Below are 22,500 nucleotides of genomic sequence, written 5' to 3'. Positions count from 1 at the left end.
AGGTGTCAGTCAAGTACAAATCCATTCACCTTCCTTTGAATCTCTTATCAAGCCAGGATCTCTACTGTAAACAGTAAATCATTATCCTTTTAATTAAACAAGGGTCTGCTGAGCAGAGTGCACCTCTGTCTTCTCTGTTAATCTGCAAAGATCTCCATGTCACAGATGATGAGGAGGAAATGCTGTTTCAATTTGAGTACTGGTGTCACTCCACATGATGTGCATAACACACCACAGGGTCTGCCTCGCACTATGACAGTGAAGGCTTGGAGTTTAAAACAATGGAGTCCAACAAAAAAAAAAAAAATCTATCTAGTATCAGTTGTATTGTCGAGGACTCCTGGTTTCCAGTTTGTGGACAGTTGTGTTGGTGTTGCAGAAGCGTTAACATGGGAAAGCCCCAGCAGGCGTCAGTCACTAACATCACTTCATCATCACTGTCTCTATAAACAGTAATGCTGACCCTGGTGACTACAGTTATGACTCCTTAGTCTCAAGTTAAGGCCTTGTGAGGACCTTACTGAAGCCAAACGGCACACACAGATGAGAAGAGAAGATAGTAAGAAGTCAGGTTACCTTGTTTCCAGAGGCACATTGCTACCCAGCACCCAGCTGTCTTGCAGCGGGACGCTCTCGGGGGGCGTGGTCTGCAGCTCTGCTGGTGATTGGCCGGCCACAGGGGCCGGGCTTCCAGTAGGAGGGGTTATCTGCCGTGTCGAATTCAGTGATTGGCCAGCGTGGTATGTGGAGCCCAGGGATTGGTTTAGAGCTGTAATTGAGGGCTGCAGGCGGTGAGGGGGGGGGTACCGGTGGCAGGGTGGAGCCGTGGTGATTGGATGGTTGCTCTGTCAACAATAGAAGAGGAGCATGTTTGTCGATTTTACTTCAACTTATTCATATCCTGTTCAGAAAAACATCATATATATTATATCCAACACAGACAGTACAGATTATACACATGTCAACTCAGTGTGTGCCTGTCAATCAAGTCGCCATGTTTCGCAGATTAAGAAAGTGCAGTTTGTGGGGTTAGGGAGGGTTGTATCTTGGAGTTTTTTGGTTTGAGTTTTGTCGCCAAGCTGTTATTGGTAACTAAGCGGTTACGCATTTGTTTCAGGGAGAAGTGTTGCCCTTAAAGGACTCCATTATATTCCAATTCAGATCATATACCATCATCCAATCAACCTGTTGTCAGCCCCTCTAAACACATCAGCCCTGAGGCTACACGTGGATGAGGATCAATGGCACAACTTTACCTTTTTATTTAGATAGTGGCGATAAAATAAACTGACATCTACATCACATCCACACACATATGTGTTCTGTGTGTTCATGTTTCAGTCGTAGTTCTGAAAGTGAATAGATGTTTATTAACTGACCACAAACCTTTGCTGTGTCAAACAAGTCCCAGTTCACTGCGTCTAAACTAAGGCAGCGCAGTCACCTAGACCTTTCCTTTCTCTTATATTATATAGAGGTGCCATTTCCCAGCGAAAACCACCACTAGCAGAGTCAAGTGTTCAGTATCATGTATTTCTTGTTTATGTCAATGTCAACAAGATATACATCAAATGTATCATGGTGGTGAAGAAATTCATTGACAATCCTGTAAACTAACAAACACTTCTTGAATCGTGATGTCATGTTGTTCATTTAAACATCATCTGAGACAAGGGAGAAGATGAAAAGCTGATGTTTAGCATTGACTGACTGTGGGCTTGGCTGCTAACCACTAAGTTTGTCTCCCAGCGGTACACGGGCCGGTCAAGGCTGGAGAAAAGTATCCTGCGCCCAGGCTGAATACTGGTCAGTGATTGGCCTTCACAAAACCCTGCTACGTTTCTGTGAACATATTTGTTCAAAGTTGACCTGGCTTCAACTTCTCCCTGCTATATTTTTCCCAGTGCTTTTTGGCTCCTTTTGTGTCCTCGGGGTGCTCTGAAGGAAATGAATGGCAATGCTGGTATTTGATTTGCATAAAGAGCATCACGTCTCCATTTCCCAGCCCTGCTGTTATTCATTCTCCACTGCCCTAACTGGAGAAAAATAGAAAGCAAAGAGAGAAAAGGAGGATATGTGCAGGAGCAGTAGGGTGGGTGAGGGGGCGCTTTTTGTTTGTAGGGGAAGTGACTCCCCCCCCCCCCCCCCCCCCCCCCCCCCACCCCCCCCCCCCCCCCCCCCCCCCCCCCCTCTCTCTCTCTCTCTCTCTCTCTCTCTCTCTCTCTCTCTCTCTCTCTCTCTCTCTCACTCCTCTCTTTCTCTCCATATGCTGTTTTGCCGGCTTAGTAATTGCTCCACTTATGCAAACCTTCAAGGCTAAAGCTAAATGCTGAAAGTCACACACACACACAAACACACACACATAGTCAGGATTTCTGGATGAGTGTTCACGCATCATTAACAAGTCTACATCTGTGTGTCATCACTGCGAATGCAAATCCAAACACCTTTTATTCACTCAGACGCGCACACACACTCACTCACACACACACACACACACACACACACACACACACACACACACACACACACACACACACACACACACACACACACACACTTATCACTCTAGCTGTCAGACAAAGCTGACTTAGTGCAGCAGAAGAAAATCACTCATGTGCATGTGTGTCAGGATCAATGTCCTGTTGGATCTTCACAAAATGCTGCGTCTCTGATCTGTGTTTTATACCATAAAGCCCAAAGTCACAATGTGTATTATTTCCCCCCCAAAATCATTCAAACAGATTGTAGAATTTGGGTATGAAGGTTTGCACAGCGTGTGTGTACTATGCCTTTCTAATGCGACAGGTAGATGAATGTTAAATGGACTCTGGTCAGAAACACTTACAGAGGCTTGTTGAATGGATGATGTGCTAATTGTTTTGGGAAGTATTCTTCTTCTTGGGATCAAAGCCAACCTTATCTTCTGAGCCTCATTCCACCGAGAGGTGTCTCTGAACAGATGATCACCCTAACCCAGGGGTCGGGAACCTTTTTGGCTGGGAGAGCCATAAAAGCTAAATATTTTTTTATGTATTTCCTTGAGAGCCATATATAAAAATATATACATTTGAATGCAACTTTATGCGTGCATTTTTTAATAATAACACGTCTCCGAGTACTAAAAGCAGTATCAGTGTTTCATTGAACAGGTGCTCTTTTATTAAATAAACTAAAGCTTACGTTATTTATCTCATTTATGTGCACGTTTCAGTGTTTACTGCACGGGTGTCAAACTCAAGGCAATTATATCCAGACCAGCGAGAAAATATCATATGTCTGTCATAACTGGCCCGCCGGTTTTGGTAATTAATTCAATGCATGGCACAACCACGGGAAAAGACATTTGAGGAAGTATCTAAATGTGTGAATGAAATGAAAGTTTTTGGAAAGCAAAGGGAAACACACCACAGATCTCTGGGACGATGTGAGCGGGACTGTTTGTGCGACATAACGAAGCATCTCACTGTTAAACCTGCAGCTTCAGGGCCGTGTGATCACAGACATGTGTGATGCAGTGAGAGCTTTCTAAGCCGAGCTGCCTGTGGGAGACTCAGATGCAGAAGGAAACTTTGGTCACTACGTGTTTCCAAACACTGACAAACATCTCCACCGCTGTGTTCCCGACAGCATTCTGCTGATAAACTGAGCGCATTTGCCGACTTTGCAGCTCAGATATTTAAATTCAAATCGGATATTTGTCTTTTTTTTTGTCAGAGCATTTGATATATTGATTGCTGTCGGAATGTAAAGAACATTTCTACAAATATAACAAACAATGTTTCTAAAATACACTACCCACCCTAGCTTCACACTGCAAGCTTCCTCATCAGAGCTCTTAACAACGCTGCTGAGAGCGACTCTTAGCAGAGAATAAGAGCCACGTTGTTTGCTTGGTGAGAGTCACAGCCTGCAGGGACAGCTACAGTGCTCCACCAAGTGACACCCAACTGGGACATGATGCCTCTCAAACAGCAGCCTCAGGCAGCTTTCCAGAAATATACAGGAGTCAACAGTTCAGTCTGGACACCGACAGTGACAAGTATTTTCTAGCTGCCATCAAAAATCACCTGTGTTGCTGCTTTTTCTGGTTGGTAAACACGTCTTTTGATGATGCTGTGACCTGAACCTGCATCACATGTACAACATCTACGCACGGTCCACTGATGTCCATTAAGCCTCCTTTGTGCTGTGAGAGTACAGAGACAACATTTATGCGTGTGTGTGTGTGTGTGTGTGTGTGTGTGTGTGTGTGTGTGTGTCTTTAGCTGACAGACAGAAATGCTCTGCTTCACAAATGACTCTTTAATAAGCAATGAGTATTAAAAAATAGAGCTGACACAGCCGTTATTTTTAAGATTTTCTCTATATCAGCCAGTAAAGAGATACTCAAAACGGCCCCTGAAGTGTTACATAAATCATTTCCATTTGCATGGTCTCTTCTCTAAATACTCTCTTGTCTGATTTGTACCCAAGAGCTTTCTCTAGCATCAAGGCAGCCATTGGTCATGGTTTGCACAGTCATGACTCTAACGTGGCTGTGGATTTAGTAATTGATAACATACGCAGGTGCAGTAACTACTAGAGCTCGAATAATGATCCGTCTCATATGTGAAGGAGAAATTGATCAGCAGTAAATTTGTTCAACCCAATGAAAGCACTCTGCCAGGGAGAATGTTTAATATAAACTCATCATCAGTTCCATATATTGGCAAACTAATATATGATCGGACAAAGTGGAACTTAGTTGAATTCAAATCCATTTCCCTGTGTTCAAAAATAAAGGAGGAGGCAGGAAACAGTCTATTGTTAAATCCTCCTTGGGCTGCAAATCAGAAACTAAGGCAAACAATTGTCTATTACACTCGAGTCCCAATTCCTGCAGTACAATAAACAATCAGGTCACACACACACACACACACACACACACACACACACACACACACACACACACACACACACGCACACCACCACACACACACACGCACACACACACACACACACACGCACACACACACACACACCCTCTCTTTTCTCCAATACACATTGGATTTTCAGTAGCTTTGGAGCATGTTTGTCTTATTTTAGCATAAAAATAAATCCAGAGAAGAGATGAGAGTGAGACAGAGTGGCGAGAAGGAGAGGGCACAGACCCTGACAAGGCCCGATAAAGGTATGCAAATCAATGAGGAGGCAAATGAGATTGTTGGAGTGGAAAGAGATGAAATCGTTGCTTGAGGAAAGACAGTTTCTTTCATGTGTATGGGTGGCTTCATTTTCTGCACACAGTGTACTGTAAAATACTGACGGGCTAAAACTTACAGAGGAAATCAGCTGTTACCATTAACACAGGTTTTACACAGGTGGAAGCACTCAGGGGAAGAGTTAGTGGGGTCCATACCAAATGAATAAATGATCTGATGATAACAATGCAAGTTTAATTAATCAATGACGTTTCACATTTAAACAAAGAGAACATTTCAGGAACGAATGAAATGGTTCCTGACCGTTTTGCTCATTTTAGAAGACAGTGTTTTTATAATATCATCTAGCAACTGCAATGTCATACTTGTAACAGGACTACATTTAGCAGACTGATATTGTGATATCCATGCTCCTAAAAGTCATTTAAAAAACCTTTCCTAACTCCCATTTGGCAGATGAACACAAGAACAGAATCTTGCTTTTACATCACTTAATTAAATGTTGCATTATCCTAACACACACACGCACGCACACACGCACGCACGCACACACGCACACACACACACACACACACACAGGTCACTTCCACCAAGATCAATTTTAAACAAAATCCATTACCAGATGGTATTTTTCAAATGAGCTATTCAAATGAATTCCAACTCCCCCAGTTAAAGTAAAAACATCCACGCACAAGCAGTGTGATGGAGACGCTGCAGCCTTCTGCATCAGCTCAAGTCACAGTGGAGAAAACGATGGACCTGACTACTTTACGGCTTCAATTTCCTGATTATAAAACATGTATCTGTCAGGCATCTCAGTAAACACACATGATGTTTAAATGGTGTTTAGTCTTTGAAAGACAATACTGTGATATATTTTAATATTTTAAATATTAAACAGCTGGTTAAACACTGAATAACTTACTGAATAATATCAGAACATATTCATACTTGTGTTGGATGAAAATGTATGTCTCAATAAGTTTTGGTATACTGTGCAACAACCATTTAACATTAAGTTAGATTTGACCATTTATTGTTCAGGTCAATATGTCCAAATATAGCATGTGTACTTCATCTCTATAAGTAGGTCTCTACTGTATTTAACTTTATAAAACTGTAATGTAGCAACCTATCAACTAACAGACGTCTCTAACCTCCACCATCAGTTTTCTTCTTGGTGAAAGTACATCGGCTGTGACTGTCTGATGGAGTGTCATCAGCACAGATGGTGTTTAATCAAATCAATGGCTTATTGCAAAGCCTCAGTCAAAGAGCTGTCACACCTGTAGTCCTGCATATGAAGTGAGGAAGCATCTACAATGTTCCTTTCTAATGCGACAGGTAAATGAATGTTAAATGGACTCTGGTCAGAAACACTTACAGAGGCTTGTTGAATGGATGATGTGCTAATTGTTTTGGGAAGTATTCTTCTTCTTGGGATCAAAGCCAACCTTATCTTCTGAGCCTCATTCCACCGAGAGGTGTCTCTGAACAGATGATCACCAGTACCCTTTGATATGTTAGTCATACTGAAAGGATGTCCCACTGGGAAAAACATGATCCAAATATGAGATGATTATCTAACGGTGGAGTCCTGTGGTTGCTCTGTAGGCGCTCTGCTGTTGGTCATAGGAAAACCACAGCACACCAGTGCCCAAATCAGATGGTCGAGCCAACCCTCTCATTGCTTAATTACCTCCCAGAGGGACTTCACTGTGTGCTTGAATTGCCAAATGAAGAAACATAGTGTAAGATGAGCAGACAGGAAATTGAGGAAAAATAGGAAAAAAGAAAGAAAAAGCCTCAGTCATGTATGAAAAGCATTCTTCTCCTGGGACTGCTCTGTGTGTCACCATACAAGTGTTCTGTGAACCCTCAGTCATGCTTTACCTCCAGAATGTGAGTGTGGACTGTGTTGTCACACACAGTTCTCCATCAGTGTGATGGACTGATGTGTGCACAGTAAATTGCCATCTCAGTGGAGTGGTGAGGTGAGGTGTCGCTGAGTGAAAAGGTTATTTGTCAAAGGCAGAGCGATGACAAGCTTCACTACGGCTCTCTGTCTCCACGTATGTGTCTATATGTCGATCGCTCTCTCTGTTCTTGCGCAGCACTTATTCTCTCTCTACATCACTGCCTTCCCTCTCTCTCATAAACGTTATACATTTCCCTGTCAGTGTTTCCAGGGCTTTGTTCTCTTTGTCTCAACTCAGATTTTAGTGTACACTTTCCTAAAAAGATCATTTACAGCCTAATATATGTATTTGGAATAAAGAGGATTGGAGAACTTCTAAAGACACAAACACACAAAGTGCAGCATGTGCAATCACATTCAATGCAAGCTTTGTATTGCTTTCCTTAATGCATGTATATATATGTTTACTGCTTCTGCCTCCTAGCAAAATAATTCCACACGATTGTACTTGTATACCCGGAGTGACTATAACAATCTTGAATCTTGTTTCTTTTATTGTTTATATTAAAAAAATCATGTTAGAAAAGACAAATGGTTAAAATAAACAAATAGCTCAACATAAAGTCCAATTTAAGTTCAGGTCAGGGTTTGTGTTAAACTCCATCACTGTTGATAGAAAATTGAACAAGAGGAGACAAAACGAGGATACAGAGAGAACAGGAGGTGACACAAGAAGTCCATTAAAAGTTTCAGAAGCAACAACAATTGTCAGACGAGTTTAGACGAGGTGAAGTGAGAACGACATGACCTGAAAGAGAGGCCCAGCAAGAGGCGAATGTGGAAAGAAAGACAAAGGAAAGACAGAGAGGGCAGGAATGAGATATTTCGAGGAGAAAAAAGAAAACAGAAGAAAGAAAAGATCCTGGAAAGAGTAAAAGGCTCATCGACATAGTGGAAGAGGTCAGTAGAAGAGTTAAGACTTGTGCTTTTTGAAGCATGAAAACTCATTCCACCTCTGGACTCCCAGCAAGGAGAGAGGAGTGAGGAAGGCCACTATCCCCAGCGAGGGCTGCCTTTGTGGGGCTTGTAGGAAGAGAATGCCCCTCTCTGATCAATGACCCACACCAGGGGAAAGAGAGAAAGAGGGCTGCAGAGATGTGTTTAGGGAGGAACAGTTCCAGCGAGACAGGCTTGGTATAACGTTGAGACTAAGATCCAGAATACTAACCATTCCTGCGGTTATTTTACTTCAGATGCTTTTAGCCAGGGCCAACAACTACAGAGAGCGAGATGTATGTTGACTGGTTATTAGGAGGTAAAACACTGCAAGAGGTTCAGTTTCATACCACAAAGCACTGAGACAGACTGTCTGTCATGATGTCATTTCTAACAACATGAATTATTATGAACAATTCTTATTGTGATATTCTGATTATGAAAACCAGCAGTGACAGAAAGTAAAGGTGTGCATTGGGTACAGACCACACACTGATTCATACACACTGACATATTGTCAAGTTCTCAATGGGCTCAACACAGATGTAATGCTTGTAAAAAGCAAGCTAAAAGTAAAGAGGTAGCAGATGAGTTCTGCTGCGCACGGTCAGGTCTCCACTGACTCAATGGATTGTGTCTGACTGACTGTTGTTCTGGAAACACCTCTCAGCAACACACACCATGGAGTTGCTTTTACAGCTGCCGGCTGCATCAAACATGGCAACGAGAAGTTACTTTTGCGTCTCTAAATGTGCAATACTAAAGCTGCTGTTTGTTGACAGTCATTTACTGTACATGTAACTATGGAAACCTTTTCTCCTGAAAACATACTGCCTCGTCAGATTTATTTATAGGTAAAGATGAAACGTTAATATGTAACATCATCGCAGAGGCAAGATGCTCACTCTCAATGTATTTCATTTGTTTTCCTAAATACCGTGCTGTGTGTGCACGTCACCAGTGTATGAGAGTTTATGACTCACCACACCATATGCCGTACGCCTCAGCAGCATTGAGCTAACAATGCCTCTGGTGTTGCTCTTAACGGATTAGGACTGGCCTTCACAGCTGATTCTCTGTTAGCCTGCAGCCCTTCACAGGGCCTCAGGTCCTCTGGTGCTCACAACCACATCAGGAAGGAAGTGGGATGCAGCATCCACAAATTGGAACACTCTCTGAAGATATCAAAAATCATGGACTACATTTATATGACTCGTTTAAAAAAAAAAAAAGTGTATTCCACTTTATCTTTTTTTGTATTTTGATGGTATTTGTGTATTGGTTGTCTCATCTGTCTGCATGTCCTTTTAGATAAGCTTTACTGTATGAAATGTGACTTTCATATGAACCATATTATTATTGATAGAGTACAAACAGCACATGGGAAGTACAATATGGACTTGAAAAAGAGGAAAGAATACAAGGGATTGATCTTGTGGAGGAACTGCTTCCATACCTTTATTGTCAGCTGGAGGAATGAAAGCATCATGTATGTATTTAGCTCCAGGAGAGCAGCTCTGATGCTTAGCTAAGAATGTTAGCTGGCACCCGGGTCGTCTGTGGCTGTGCTAAAACACAGACGTGTCTCTCTAGACGAGGATAGAAATATAAACTGTGTATGAGAGAGGTAATGAACAGAAAGTCGCTCCCGACTGGATTAGAATGATCAAAGAAGACATAACTCTGCTTTAACCCAACAGAAACAAAGCAGCCTTCCCATTCCACTCCGTTAATGGGGCATCTGCTTATATGATACCATATGTTTTCTCTATTTTACCAGAAAGCTGAACAGGTTCAACTTTTTAGAACAAATTCATGCACCATTTGTCCGTTTAGGGAGGAGAATTAAGGACATGCTCTTGGCACAACTTGATTTTTTTTAAGAGTTTAGGTTAGTGCTCGACTTAGATCAGAGTAACGGTTAATGTTAGGAATGAAAGGTTTGTGGTTAGGGTTAGGGCCAAGGGGCTAGCGAAACAATGAATGAGGGACCTCAAATCTATAGTAATATATGTGTGTGTGTGTGTGTGTGTGCATGTGTGTGTGTGCATGTGTGTGTGTGCATGTGTATGCATGTGTGTGCGTGTGTGTGTCTGTGTGCGTGTGTGTGTGTGTGTGTGTGTGTGCATGTGTGTGTGTGTGTGTGTGTGCGTGTGCATGTGTATGCATGTGCGTGTGTGTGTGTGTGTGTGCGTGTGCGTGCGTGCATTCATGTACGTGTGTGTGTGTGTGTGTGTGTGTGCATTCATGTACGTGTGTGTGTGTGTGTGTGTGTGTGTGTGTCATGGTGGTGCACTTTCTCCCCACTTCTCCACAATATCTCTTGTTCCTGAATTTCTATGCTGTAAAATTGGTGTTTTCATGGCTGCAACATCTGACAATGCACATCACCTTTTAAAGAGAACGAGAGAGGGGGGGGGGGAGAGTGAAGACCTGGAGAAAGAAACAAAAAGTGACACATGTGAAGGCATTAAGGCCAAGTGAAAGGAGGAGGGAAGAGAAAGCATGAAATGAAAACACAATGGGAAAAGACGGGAGGTAAGAGTGCGAGAGGAAAACAGTAGCAAGTCACAGTGTTTCTACAACAGGTCCAACCACACTGACCATTTTAATGCAGTAATCCTCTTAGACAAAAGCTACCAGGGGAAGGGATGTCAGCACATGTAATGAGTCATGTAACTACAGTAGTCTACATTTATTTAGAATGTGCCACATTGCATTTTCAAAGCATTTACCTAAATGAATTCCTGGTGCTATTACTATACTACACTGCTGACCTTCCACACAGGGATCAGCAACCTTTAACTTTAGGGAGAAGTTGATCTCACAAAATCAAAAATCACAAAATAATGCAATTTCCCGAAAGGAAGAAAGTGTGCTCTGCAATATAGCACACCCATACCTTTTTTAAATCATATTTCTTTAAAACAATTCCCTCACATTACTGTATATATACATATTATGAAACTATTAGCTATATTTTAATCTCTTAGCTATATTTTAAATATTAGCTATATTTTAAATATTAGCTATATTTTAAAGATTAGCTATATTTTAAAGATTAGCTATATTTTTTATCTATTAGCTATATTTTAAATGTTAGCTATATTTTAAATATTAGCTATATTTTAAATATTAGCTATATTTTAAAGATTAGCTATATTTTATCTATTAGCTATATTTTTATCTATTAGCTATATTTGAAAGATTAGCTATATATTTTATCTATTAGCTATATTTTAAAGATTAGCTATATTTGAAATATTAGCTATATTTTAAAGATTAGCTGTATTTTAATCTGCGAGTGCATTTTAGTTGTGAGTGCACACTTTCCCAGCATGATTATGATCATGCCTCTGGTGCACAATGAATGAGTCCTGTCGAGTGGATGGAGCCCTAAAAACCTAACAAACAAGCTCAGCTTAGATTTGTGTCAATGTTGTACAAACGGAGTCAAATTTCACACAGCAGAGAAAATAGCATAGAGGTCACCTGTATAGGCAATTACACTTTGTCCTTTTAGGAATAATATTCAGTAGCATCTCCTCTGCAGCAAAGTGTGAGGGAACCCTTCCAGAGACCGCTGGACCAATAACAGCTGAAGCTCTCCCCTCTGCCTTCCTCACACACTCATACAGAAACTGACCAGTACACAGGCTTCTCAACACAATACTACAACCATAAAGTAATATTCAACATCTCCAGCCAAAAGCATGTCTGATAAAAGTGTCTTTTTTGTTATCAGCCGAGCAATATCCATATTTAATAACATGAGGCTAAAATACAAAAATACAAAAAAGCAGAAAATATGGATTATCAATTTATTTAAAAAATAGTTTTGTCTGTCCGTCATTTTCCATTCTCCCCATGAAGAGGTAGGTGACAGGCAAAGAAGGTGAATGAATGAGGTCATGGCTGCGTACCAGTGCTCTGGCAGAAACAAGTATGTACACTATACATCTGAAGTGTGCGCTGAGCTTAAGTGTATTTACAGTGCAGGCTTTCATCTGATGGATACCTTTGATTCCAATACCATGTTGGGGGACTACACTTTTACAGAAACTCATTGTACAGCTGGATTTTGGTCTGTGATACTTTTTAAAAAACAATCATGATATAAAAACGTCTCGATCTATATAGTTCTTTATAAATGTTTGTCATACAAAACACACCGTCAGCATTCAGTCCAACATTCAGAATTCTCAAAATTGGTTGACTTGAATCTTATGATGTACTTCTTGCTGTGGTAATTGGCTAACTAACATTGCAACTAAACTGCTAATGAAGCTCATTTGGTTGACAATGGAGAAGCAAAAGGATGGAAGGGGCTTTGAGGACCATGATAGGGAAAGGTAAAGTGACAAAATAAAAGAAATTCATTAAAGGGAGGAAGTGGAGAGACGAAGCATGAGGTAGATGAAGGTCTCAATAGCTAGGTATTTCCTCTCCTCCAAGTGATTTTGGACAGAATTCGGGAGAAACTTCCTCCTTCTCCCGTCCAACGTTAGCATAGTTCCATGCATCTTTTCTTTCTCTCCCTCCATATGTTCCCACCACCTCCCTCCTACTCCCGCCATCCTCTTCATCTAACTTCCTCTCTTACTTTCATATCCTCTCTTCCACTCAGTTGTTTAGTCTAGGCAGCTGCAGCCTTTTCAGAGCCTCTCATCAGTCCTCCACATTTCTCTCTCCTTATTGTAGCACCAGTGCACTGACCCCTCATCCAGCCTCCCTTCCCTCTCTGTCTCTCCTGCCCTCATTCTCTCATTCATTTTCTCCTGCCAAGTCGGCTCTCGTGCCCTCTCTCTCTCTCTCTCTCTCCCTCTCTCACTCCCTCTCTCTCTCCCTCTCTCTCTCACTCTCTCTCTCACTCTCTCTCTCTCTCTCCTCTCTCTCCTCTCTCTCTCTCTCTCTGTCTCTCTCTCTCCGTCTCTGTCTCTCACTCTCTCCGTCTCTCTGTCTCTCTCTCTCTCTCTCTCTCTCCCTCTCTCTCTCCGTCTCTCTGTCTCTCTCTCTCACTCTATCCGCTCTAGCTCCGGCCAAGTCATTAATATGGAAGACCGTGTTCCTCTAAGCCACTGGGTCTTCCTTTGCTTTTTCAAATTCACTCTTTCATCTGTTTTCTATCATTTTTGGTCCTCACAGCCCCACAGTATGTCCCACTCTTTTTTTTTTTATATTTCCATCACATTCCCCTTTCTGTTCTTGCAACACTGTCAAAATCAAACTTTCTTTATTGGGTTGAGTATCAGATGAAACATATAACAGCATTGAAACAGAATTGAATCTCAATAACAAGCACACTAAATGTACCAAGAACCTTGAAGCTACAAGGTTCACTGGATGAAAATTGCTGGATGGAGCACACGTACGGACACTTGTGCTATTGTTAGAGCTTTACCAGCAGAATGGCTAAAAGAGATGTTTGTCATGAGGGTGATACTTAAAGAGAGGATGTGGAACCTGTTCAAATGAAAGGGGTTTTTCCCATGGGACCGTGTCCCCACCAGAAGAACCGCTGCATGAGAACACTGACAGTTCTCTACAGAAAAGTAAAAGCTATGGTCATTCAGTGTCTGGACGCACACAGGAGACTGCAGTCAATGTTATTTTTCTTTTTTAATCTTGACCAAAATCTTTCCCTAACCATTACTATAATAATAAGTCATTCTAGTTGCCTACACTTAAGAACACCATAGAAGGGGAAGATCAGGAGCCACTCTTACAAATTGTTTTTGGAAGGTTCATAAGGGTCATTTTGGAAGGCAACAAAGATTACTGTCATTTATGTCTGACGACCTGCTGGCAAACCACCAAAAACAAACAGAAGACTGCATTTAAAGCCATCACATTCAATTTGTGACTAACAAAACCACTTTGTACAGTTACACTCAGTTCTTTCAATAATTGGTATCTCAGGTCAGGTATTTATTTGTAAAGAGCATCATATCAAGGAGCTGTTACTGCGTTAACAACAAGGGATTACCTGCTTGCTAATCCACATTAATTTGAACATTTAAGGAGCGATTTATAGATCTGTTCAGGGGAGTCGAACCAAGACAAACATGCTCTGCTTCCATTAGATGTAAGGTGGCAGGTTTGCCTTTCCATACGGACCCTGGGAATAGAGAATAGTTGGTGCAGATGCAGGCTAACTGACAGATATAGTGCTGCAATCCATTCTTCTGAATTGCGTCAAGATCAAATACATTTAAAAGATGTGAACGTAACACAATTATTCACTGGCCATGGTACCATTTATTCTGGCTCAGATATGACATTTTTAACTGACACATGCAGTGTCTAGATGGTTAAGGTTACAACTAAAGCCTGCTTATACTCTACCGATCTGTACCAAGTGTATATGTGAGCGCTCTGCTTATTCAGCAGATGTGTGTAAATTGGCGTCCTTGGGCCCAGTCTGTGGTTATAACCCACTAATCCACACAGCGGAAGCAAAGCCAACGTTACCCTGGAGTGAGTTATTTATATATGATGTGATGTATAAAAGCGCTTTGAAACAATGAAGAAGGTGCATCTGGAAAATACATGAAGAAAGCAAGAGGGACATTATTAAGAGTAACTTCATCTCCATTTGTATTTGATTGGTTAGCAGTATTACTCATTCAGCATCCCTACCTTGAAACATGCTGTAGCAGATGTTAGTATCCTGTTACACGTATGTTGTAAGGACACCTACAACTTTCCTTCGATTGCCCTCTCCTTTGCATCATCAGTTTCTTCTGGAGAGTATAACATGTCTTTATGATGACCTCATGTCATCACAAGACCTATAGTACCAGGTGAAATACTGAAAGCAAAATAAGTGCCCTTACCCTGCTCCAGGATTAGCACTCACACAAGTACTTGATAATAATGTGAGCAGACAAGATAACCAGGACTTGGTAAATGACCCATGATTAACAGTTGAGCCCGGCAGATCTCTGACAGCAGAAATATACTGCAAAACAATGAGAGCCACCAGCAAAATGAAGAACTTGAACTCTAACATATAAACTGGGTTAAACTCAGAAAAAGGGTTGTAGTAAATCATTTCTAAATATTCTTCCATCAGTGTCTCATTTCACAGTCAGGACACTGCTCTGCCTGTCACACACACGCACACACACACACACACACACACACACACACACACACTCACACACACACACACACGCACACACACACTCACACACTCACACACACACACACACACACACACACACCCTTCCACTCTATCTCTTTGTCTGCCCCTCTCTGTCTCCCTGTCTGCTTGCATGGAGTCTGCTATAACATTTTGATTTACTTAAGTGACTCCATTCTGCAATCAGCCTCAGACGTGAGCTGTGTGTTTGTGCCTTTTTCCATGTGTGTGTGTTTGTGGCTTAAATACCAGCAACCAGCCACTAGCCTGAGGTTCATTAGCCTGATCAATGATTGACTCTCTTCTCGTTTTCTCGTCTTACAATTTTCTTTCAAATATCTTTTCTGCAGTTTGACCCCGCTCTCTGTCTCTATCCTCTATCTAAATCTCATCGATTCTTTCTCATGTCATGAAGGATCCTTCCTTTCTTTCTTCCTTCTCTCCATCCCCCCTCCCATCGCCATCATTGATTATCTCTGGTGTCGAGGAGAAATATGTTTTCTCTCTCTCTCTCTTTCTCTCTCTCCTTCCTCTCTTTCATTCAATGGTCCATTGATTAGTTCTGGTGTTAAGGAGAATTGCCTACTTGGTCCCAAAGTAAAAAGCACTAAGTGTTATTCGTGTGTTTCTCCCCGCCTCGGTCTGACCTCCCTTTTGCTTTCAGTATAGACGTTGTCAATAAGCCTTGGCGTCATCCCCCCGTTTGCAAAGAAACTTGTCTGTTTTCAGTTGCTTTTTCCGCTTGGCGCTGATAGCTTTGGCGTCTGTGAGGCATCTAAAGGCTGGACGGTGGAGGGTTTTTGGCGTCTTTTCACTCTCAGGGAGAGTTGAGGAGTGGCAAGCTATTACACTGTCTTTGTTCACTTGTCTTAAAACAAAAAGCACTGCTGGGTTAAAACAATTTGCAGATCTAATACTGCGGCGTTCTATTGGAAAAGACATCTGGTGCAGTTTACCTACTGTATTTATTATAGACTTAATAAATATGACACTCCTTATATATACTAAAGGTTAACCTGAACTGAATCTAATATGACACTTTTAAAAGTTAATGGTATGAATACTGGTATCCATTTAAATGGTACTGTGGTTTGCCATGTGTGTCTTTGTATTGTATCTTACAATGTAACCCATGTTTAGACGGATTGATTACATGTTTTGGGACCATTCAGTAGTTATGGTTTATACTTCTTAGGGCCTTTGGTTAGCCTTAGGTGTGTTGTACATTGTAAATGTTGCTGTTTAATACATGCACTTTTACAAATCAAGACATGTTAGTAAAGATACAGTATATTTGAAATATTATCTGTTTAGTGTCTGAGCTGTATTTTCACATATCTCCATTAAGTTTTATGATTGTATTATATTGTTCTGTTTCTGAATACAACTTAAACTGATCTGAACTATTGTTTTGAAGATCATGAAATACTTTTGTATCAGAATCTTTTATCCACAAAGAGTATAGTGTCTTATGGTATCTAAATAATGAGATGATTATTCCCATTATGAGAGACTGACATGCATTACAAGAACGGCTTAACAGCTGATCAAGACAATCTGCTACACCCAAACAAATCCAAAATGAAAACTGCTTCTCTGGTTGTCTATGGGCTTCAGTGATGATCCGTCACCATCAACAATAACTTCACAGGTTTGTTTATAATCCATCTTGGATTTCTCTGTCAAAGTGAATGCAGTTGTTGTCCCTCAGAACAACACAGCGCTGCGGTCCAATAGAAGGAGGATGCAGGAGGAAGCCGTAGCCTGAGGCCTGAGCAGAGTGAATAAAGAAATGCAGTCTGTGTCCCACCCTGTGTTACACTTTGAGAGAGGAAGAAGAAAAGACTCACTGTTCATCCTGTTTTATAAACAAAGAAAAAGAAAGTTGTGAGAGTGTGTGAGTGTGTGTGAGATAAACCTCCCAGCTCAGAATGTTGTTGTCAGGCAACATTGGTCTCCCACTGCATCGAGACATCCAACGATAGATACTATGCTCTTAAAGACAGCAGCAAAAATATTCATCTGCATATCTTTCTTTTACACTCTTAAAAGGGAAGTGTTTCAACACCAACTTTGGAATGCAACCAAATGTTATGTAACACGAGTATCCATTATCCATCCATTTTAGCAAAAGAATATGCTTTCACATTTAAATAGAAAGAGCACTGGTTTCATTTCCACGCTGTGCTACATTCCTGCTAATGTATACATTAGGGCTGCAAACTGACATTGCAAAAAAAACTAATTTCAGCAATATGAAAAAACACACCCTAAATTTCTTAGGTTACATTTAGCTAATTAAATGCATCAATCTGGTGCACTTTGCAAGCACACTTTAAAGAATAGATAAACAATGTAGATATCGGTGGTATTGAAATGAACAAGGATGACAAAGCCACGGCCCTTTCCAAGCAGACATACTACAGCTGGTCGCGGCACTTATGGAGAAAATGCTCCCCGCGAGGGTCAGCCAGCACCGGGGGGAGGATCCGCCATGTCCCGCCTGTTGAATCCCCTGGGCAGACCCGCCGGTCTGTATTATAATACAGCAGAGAGCTGACGGGCAAAGCTAGTAATAGACAGTATATTACTGTTCTCCTCTGGACTGCAGCCGCAACATTTAGGAACGTTTTTCACAGGGAGCCGCTGCAGGGTGCACGCGCAGCAACACAAGTGAAGCCAGCTGGTGGCTGGCTGTGAGTTTAGGACATACTTGATTTGATATGCAGCAACGTTTTGTATGAGCGGAGCATTTTAAACGTCACTATCGCAGGCCATCGTGATCATTTAATTGTGGGACGCAAACATCGTGATCGCGATTAATATTCCGATAGATTTGCATATGTTGCTCGGACCACCAAGCAAAACGTGTTCGGATCGTCGGCTGAAAGAAATATGAAAAAGCACCTGTTTGACTGCTATTGCTTTGAGAAGCCTTTAAAACACGAGACTCAGCTGTTGTAAGATGTGACGTGAAACAGAACTAGCCATCAGCTGCAGGATTACTGTGTGGCAGTTTGTAGTGTTTGCTGAGCACAGTGGGTACTTTCATTCATTATTCCCATATACTGCTGGCATCTAATGGTGATTGACCTTCTGTAGTATTTACAGTAGTGGGATTGTCGTGCACTCACATATATACCTTCATATGACTAATGCCACTCTTTTGAATATGTCATTAAAAAACAAATATTCAATACTACTTAGATGTAGCCGTATTTGTTTTTTCTAAAAAAAACATAATCCTCTCACTGAAGGGAGGTGGCTTAGACGTGCTTCCTCACTTCTACGACCAGCAATTTTCCACTTGGTTTATGTGATTTTTGGGTTCAATCTGCACCTGCAATTAATGTCATAAATGGTTTTGTCTTCCACCATCAGCCTGGCCTGGTGTGAGCAGGCGGACTGCACATCCGAATGAAACTGCTGTTTGTTTCTGATTTACAACTGTTCCTTCTCTCAGGAGACCAGTACAGCCCAGTCCACACAAACCTCAAGGTACAGACAAGGCACCACACTGTGCACCTGATGCAGCATTGCAAAACTCACATTTCTGTGGTGTCCTGAAAATAAATGTTTTCTTAAAACTTGATGTTCCATCACAATGTGGGTTAATACACTGACTCTGTCAGCTATACATGGCTGTACATCACTGTCACACTAGTTTGTATTAATGGGCCTGGTGTGGAATATCTCTTTGAGTTTTATATTCTTGTGGCAACTATTTTAGTACAGTGAGGCACACTTTCAGGAACTGCCTTTATGGACTGAAGAAAGTTCCCACTGTCTCTGAAGCTTCATACATCTCTTAGCTGTCCCAGTAAACAGCCAATACAACTGTGTTCTGAGGGGAGATGGGAAAAGAAAGGTCTCTCTCGATCTCACACTGTTATTTTCTACTGCTCAGCTTTAACCTTATGTAAACAAGGACTTTAAAAAACTGCATTTGTTTGTACTTGTTTATGTGCTACAACCTATAAGCTAAAGGCCTCTTTGGTTCAGTGCTTGACTTCACTGGTGCAAAGAAAAGAGAACTGGAAGAAAGGAAACAGAGTGATATGAGCGAATAAAGAAGAAAAGCATGTCTAAAAAGTGCAGGAAGTGGTGAGAGTGATATTTTAGATGTTGGGCTGAACATTGGCTGGTTAGGTCAGGCTGAGACTGCTTTGGGAAATGAGGACCACACACATATGCACAAACACCCACACATGCACAACCTTCTAGCCATTCTAAGACCCTAGTTCAGATCTGTTTCTGATTATGTTTTGAGGGCAATGTATACATGAGGAGACTTCTGTCTGTCTCTCTATTTCCATCACTCCATGCAGCTGTCTTTCTTTTTCTCACTCTCCTTACTTGGAAATCTCCTCCCTCTTTATTTCTTCCTTTCGTGGCCCTCTCCTGATGTCATCTGACTCTAATTGTGGTTGTCTTCTAAGTTCCTTTCTTCAAACCATCAGAGTCTGTTTCCTATCAAACTCCTGACTGTAAGAAGACTGATACAGGGTCATTGGCCAGCCAACGTGACTCTGCATCTGGTGCTTGTCAACCACCACGGGCAAACAGGTCTCAGATCAGCACTCTGATTAGAACCAAACTCAACCCCTGTGGTCCCAGAGGTTCAAACAGCCAGACTAGAGTTTCATTCTCAACGTTTGCCATGTGGAAAGCCACCAGGAGCAGCCTGATGAAATAAGCTCTTATGGCTGGATTGTGATCAAAACTGGCAGCTGTCTAACCTTTAAGTGTCCACTGTTGAAATGAGGATGAAACATGTTGTCTGCACACTGCACTAATTTAGAAGTTACTGACCAAAACAAAGGAGCTTCATGTGACTGCTGTAATCTGAATTATATGAGTTTTAATGATCAACCCTGCTATCAAAGTCATGTCTTTGATACTTGCTGTAGGAGTTCTAGTCTTTTGTGTTCAGTTGTGTTCTGCAACATGGTATTTGACCTCTTTTATTCAGAAGAGCCATGTCAATTGTATTCAACACACGTCTGAATGACTTGTTCAATCACACTGGCTAAGTCTGTGTGCTCTGCTGTGGGGAGAAGCATCATAACTTTACTACGTGCATTACAAATAAATAAAAGGAATATAACAATTAGAGAATAACTGGCAAACATTGCAAGGGTGGCTGTAATAGACCCCTGCTTATGGCTCCTGCAGACCAAATGTGTCACTTTCTTAACAGCTGTTTCACTTTCAAAATGTTTCGCTTTCAAATGTTCCATAACTTTTTCCAGACCCATTTTGTGTAAAAACTGATAGTGAAAATGAAACAGGCACCATTATATTGACCTTTTTTTAATCATAGATTGCTGACCTTACCTTGGACTTCCACACTTAATTGGTCTATTTAGTGTTAATATCCGTCAATATCTCTTACATTTAAGGGTTTTGTGTGATAAGACACAGAAGCAGACATGTAAGGAAGGGAGCGTTTGAAACAAACAAGCAATAAATGGTTGGGAGAACTTTGACAGAGAAGAAGAAAGTGGTCTGATTCTCACCAAGGCTGGCTGTCAACCATTGGCAGCACACTGGAAGTTATCCGAAGTTCAAACCTCCATACTGCGCTGCTTGCCAAGTCATCAGCGATCACATCATTTATCATAAGCAAGCAACATGAAAAACAGCTACAGCTTATATATGGTTCAATCTGCAATAGACAACAGTCACAAGGGAAGTGAGGGGAAATAGTGGAGTGAAAGTTGGGATGAATTCAATTGGCCTATATGATAATGTCTGTCTACAACATATCAGTTACCTGCATACTCAGTTAAGGTCCACCTTTCTTCTTTGACTACCGGCCTAATTGAGAAGAAATATGGAGCAGGTATCTTAATATCCAGAGCATGTAAAGTAGCTGGGTGTTTTGATTGAGACGTAACAACGATGTCTAGGATTTGTTTTTGGGAAAAAGCTGTTGAAAGATTCTACTCTGTACAACATCATTCATGTTGACAATACAAATCTAATTCAATATGAATGTCACAGAGCAGATCTTTATTTTTTATTTTTACAAAATGGAAACATAAACCCAGTAAATGAGTGGAATTCCAGTTCAGATAACCAGAAGAAGTGAAGTAGTCTTCAAAGTAAAGTCCCTTTACCATGTGGTACAGGTAAGTACAATCTGGCTGCATACTCCTCTTCCTCTTCTTCCTCCTCCTCTTCCTCTGAGTCTGGCTCAGCCACGTCGCCTAACAACAGGTTGCCATGAGGATTGGCTGATTGTGGATGTGATTGGTCAATGACAGATGATGGACAGGAGGGGGAGGGCATTGGAGAACCTATGAAAGAACACAACCAAAAAAAAAAGGAATGATGAATTTGAATAATGAATAAAAGTAACAACATCAGCAAAATCTGAGTGAGAAAGAAATGATTGAGAATGAAGTATGATGATGTCTGCTGATAGAGTGATGCTTGTGTCATGAGACTGATAGAGTTACAACTGAAGGGGATTCCTGTGTTGGAACACAAGAAGAGTCAAAGAGAGAGCAATGTCCCTCCAGCTGCTGCCATCAACCTTCACAAACACTATTCATTCAGGACTCAGCTTTGTGGCTGCGCTGACGCAAGAGAACTTGGTCCAGGTCTTTGGACGGTGTGAGGTATGCGTCTACATGTTGTGCCTGTGTGAGACCAGACTCACAAACAGAGTGTGCAAAATCAATTGTGTATCGACGTGGTAACCTTGGCATTTAGTGTCTTCTAAATGTTAAATAGTCCTGCTCACTGTTTGCACATGTGCACATTTGTGTTTGGGAGTCTTTGTGTGTGTTTAGCCCAGACAGAAAACTCTGTCCAGCCTTGCATTCCATACAAATGTGCTGGCCCAAAAGAATTTAATTAGTTGTTGAAAAAACACATTTCATTAGTAGCCCTTGCCATGGTGCCTGGCTTTATAGCTTTATAGATAAAACTGTGATATGTCTCTTTCTAAATCTCTTGATCCTTCACATTTGCAAGCAAGGAGGGACACATTGAAATACAAAATCAGTGTTAGGTTATTTGCAGCAAAAGAATTGCAATCTTATTTGGCTGAGCCTTTATATAAATGCTGAGAATGCAACACACATCTCTGTCCCCTTCTCTCTAAAACACACACACATATTTATGTTGTGTAATATTTTAAAGGGATAACAAAATGGTCAGGACATCACACACTCTATATCTAATGCTTTCACATGTATGAGATGAGAAATAGACCCACTGAAGACATT

The 22,500-nt window shown here is 41.3% G+C and overlaps 1 protein-coding gene across 1 annotated transcript in view; it reads right to left on the bottom strand.

The window, feature by feature from the left end:
* The window catches only part of tenm3 (teneurin transmembrane protein 3), a 188,424-nt gene that overhangs the window by 101,339 nt on the left and 64,585 nt on the right, over nucleotides 1-22,500 (bottom strand). Inside the window, 2 exon segments of the mRNA XM_029442447.1 lie at nucleotides 577-803; nucleotides 805-845. Coding sequence (XP_029298307.1) covers nucleotides 577-803; nucleotides 805-845 — 268 coding nt within the window.

This window comes from Cottoperca gobio, chromosome 1 (assembly GCF_900634415.1).
Source record: "Cottoperca gobio chromosome 1, fCotGob3.1, whole genome shotgun sequence".
In the NCBI taxonomy this organism is placed as follows: domain Eukaryota; kingdom Metazoa; phylum Chordata; class Actinopteri; order Perciformes; family Bovichtidae; genus Cottoperca; species Cottoperca gobio.
The sequence above is the reverse complement of the archived record's forward strand: the minus strand, read 5'-3'. Positions and strand labels throughout refer to the sequence as shown.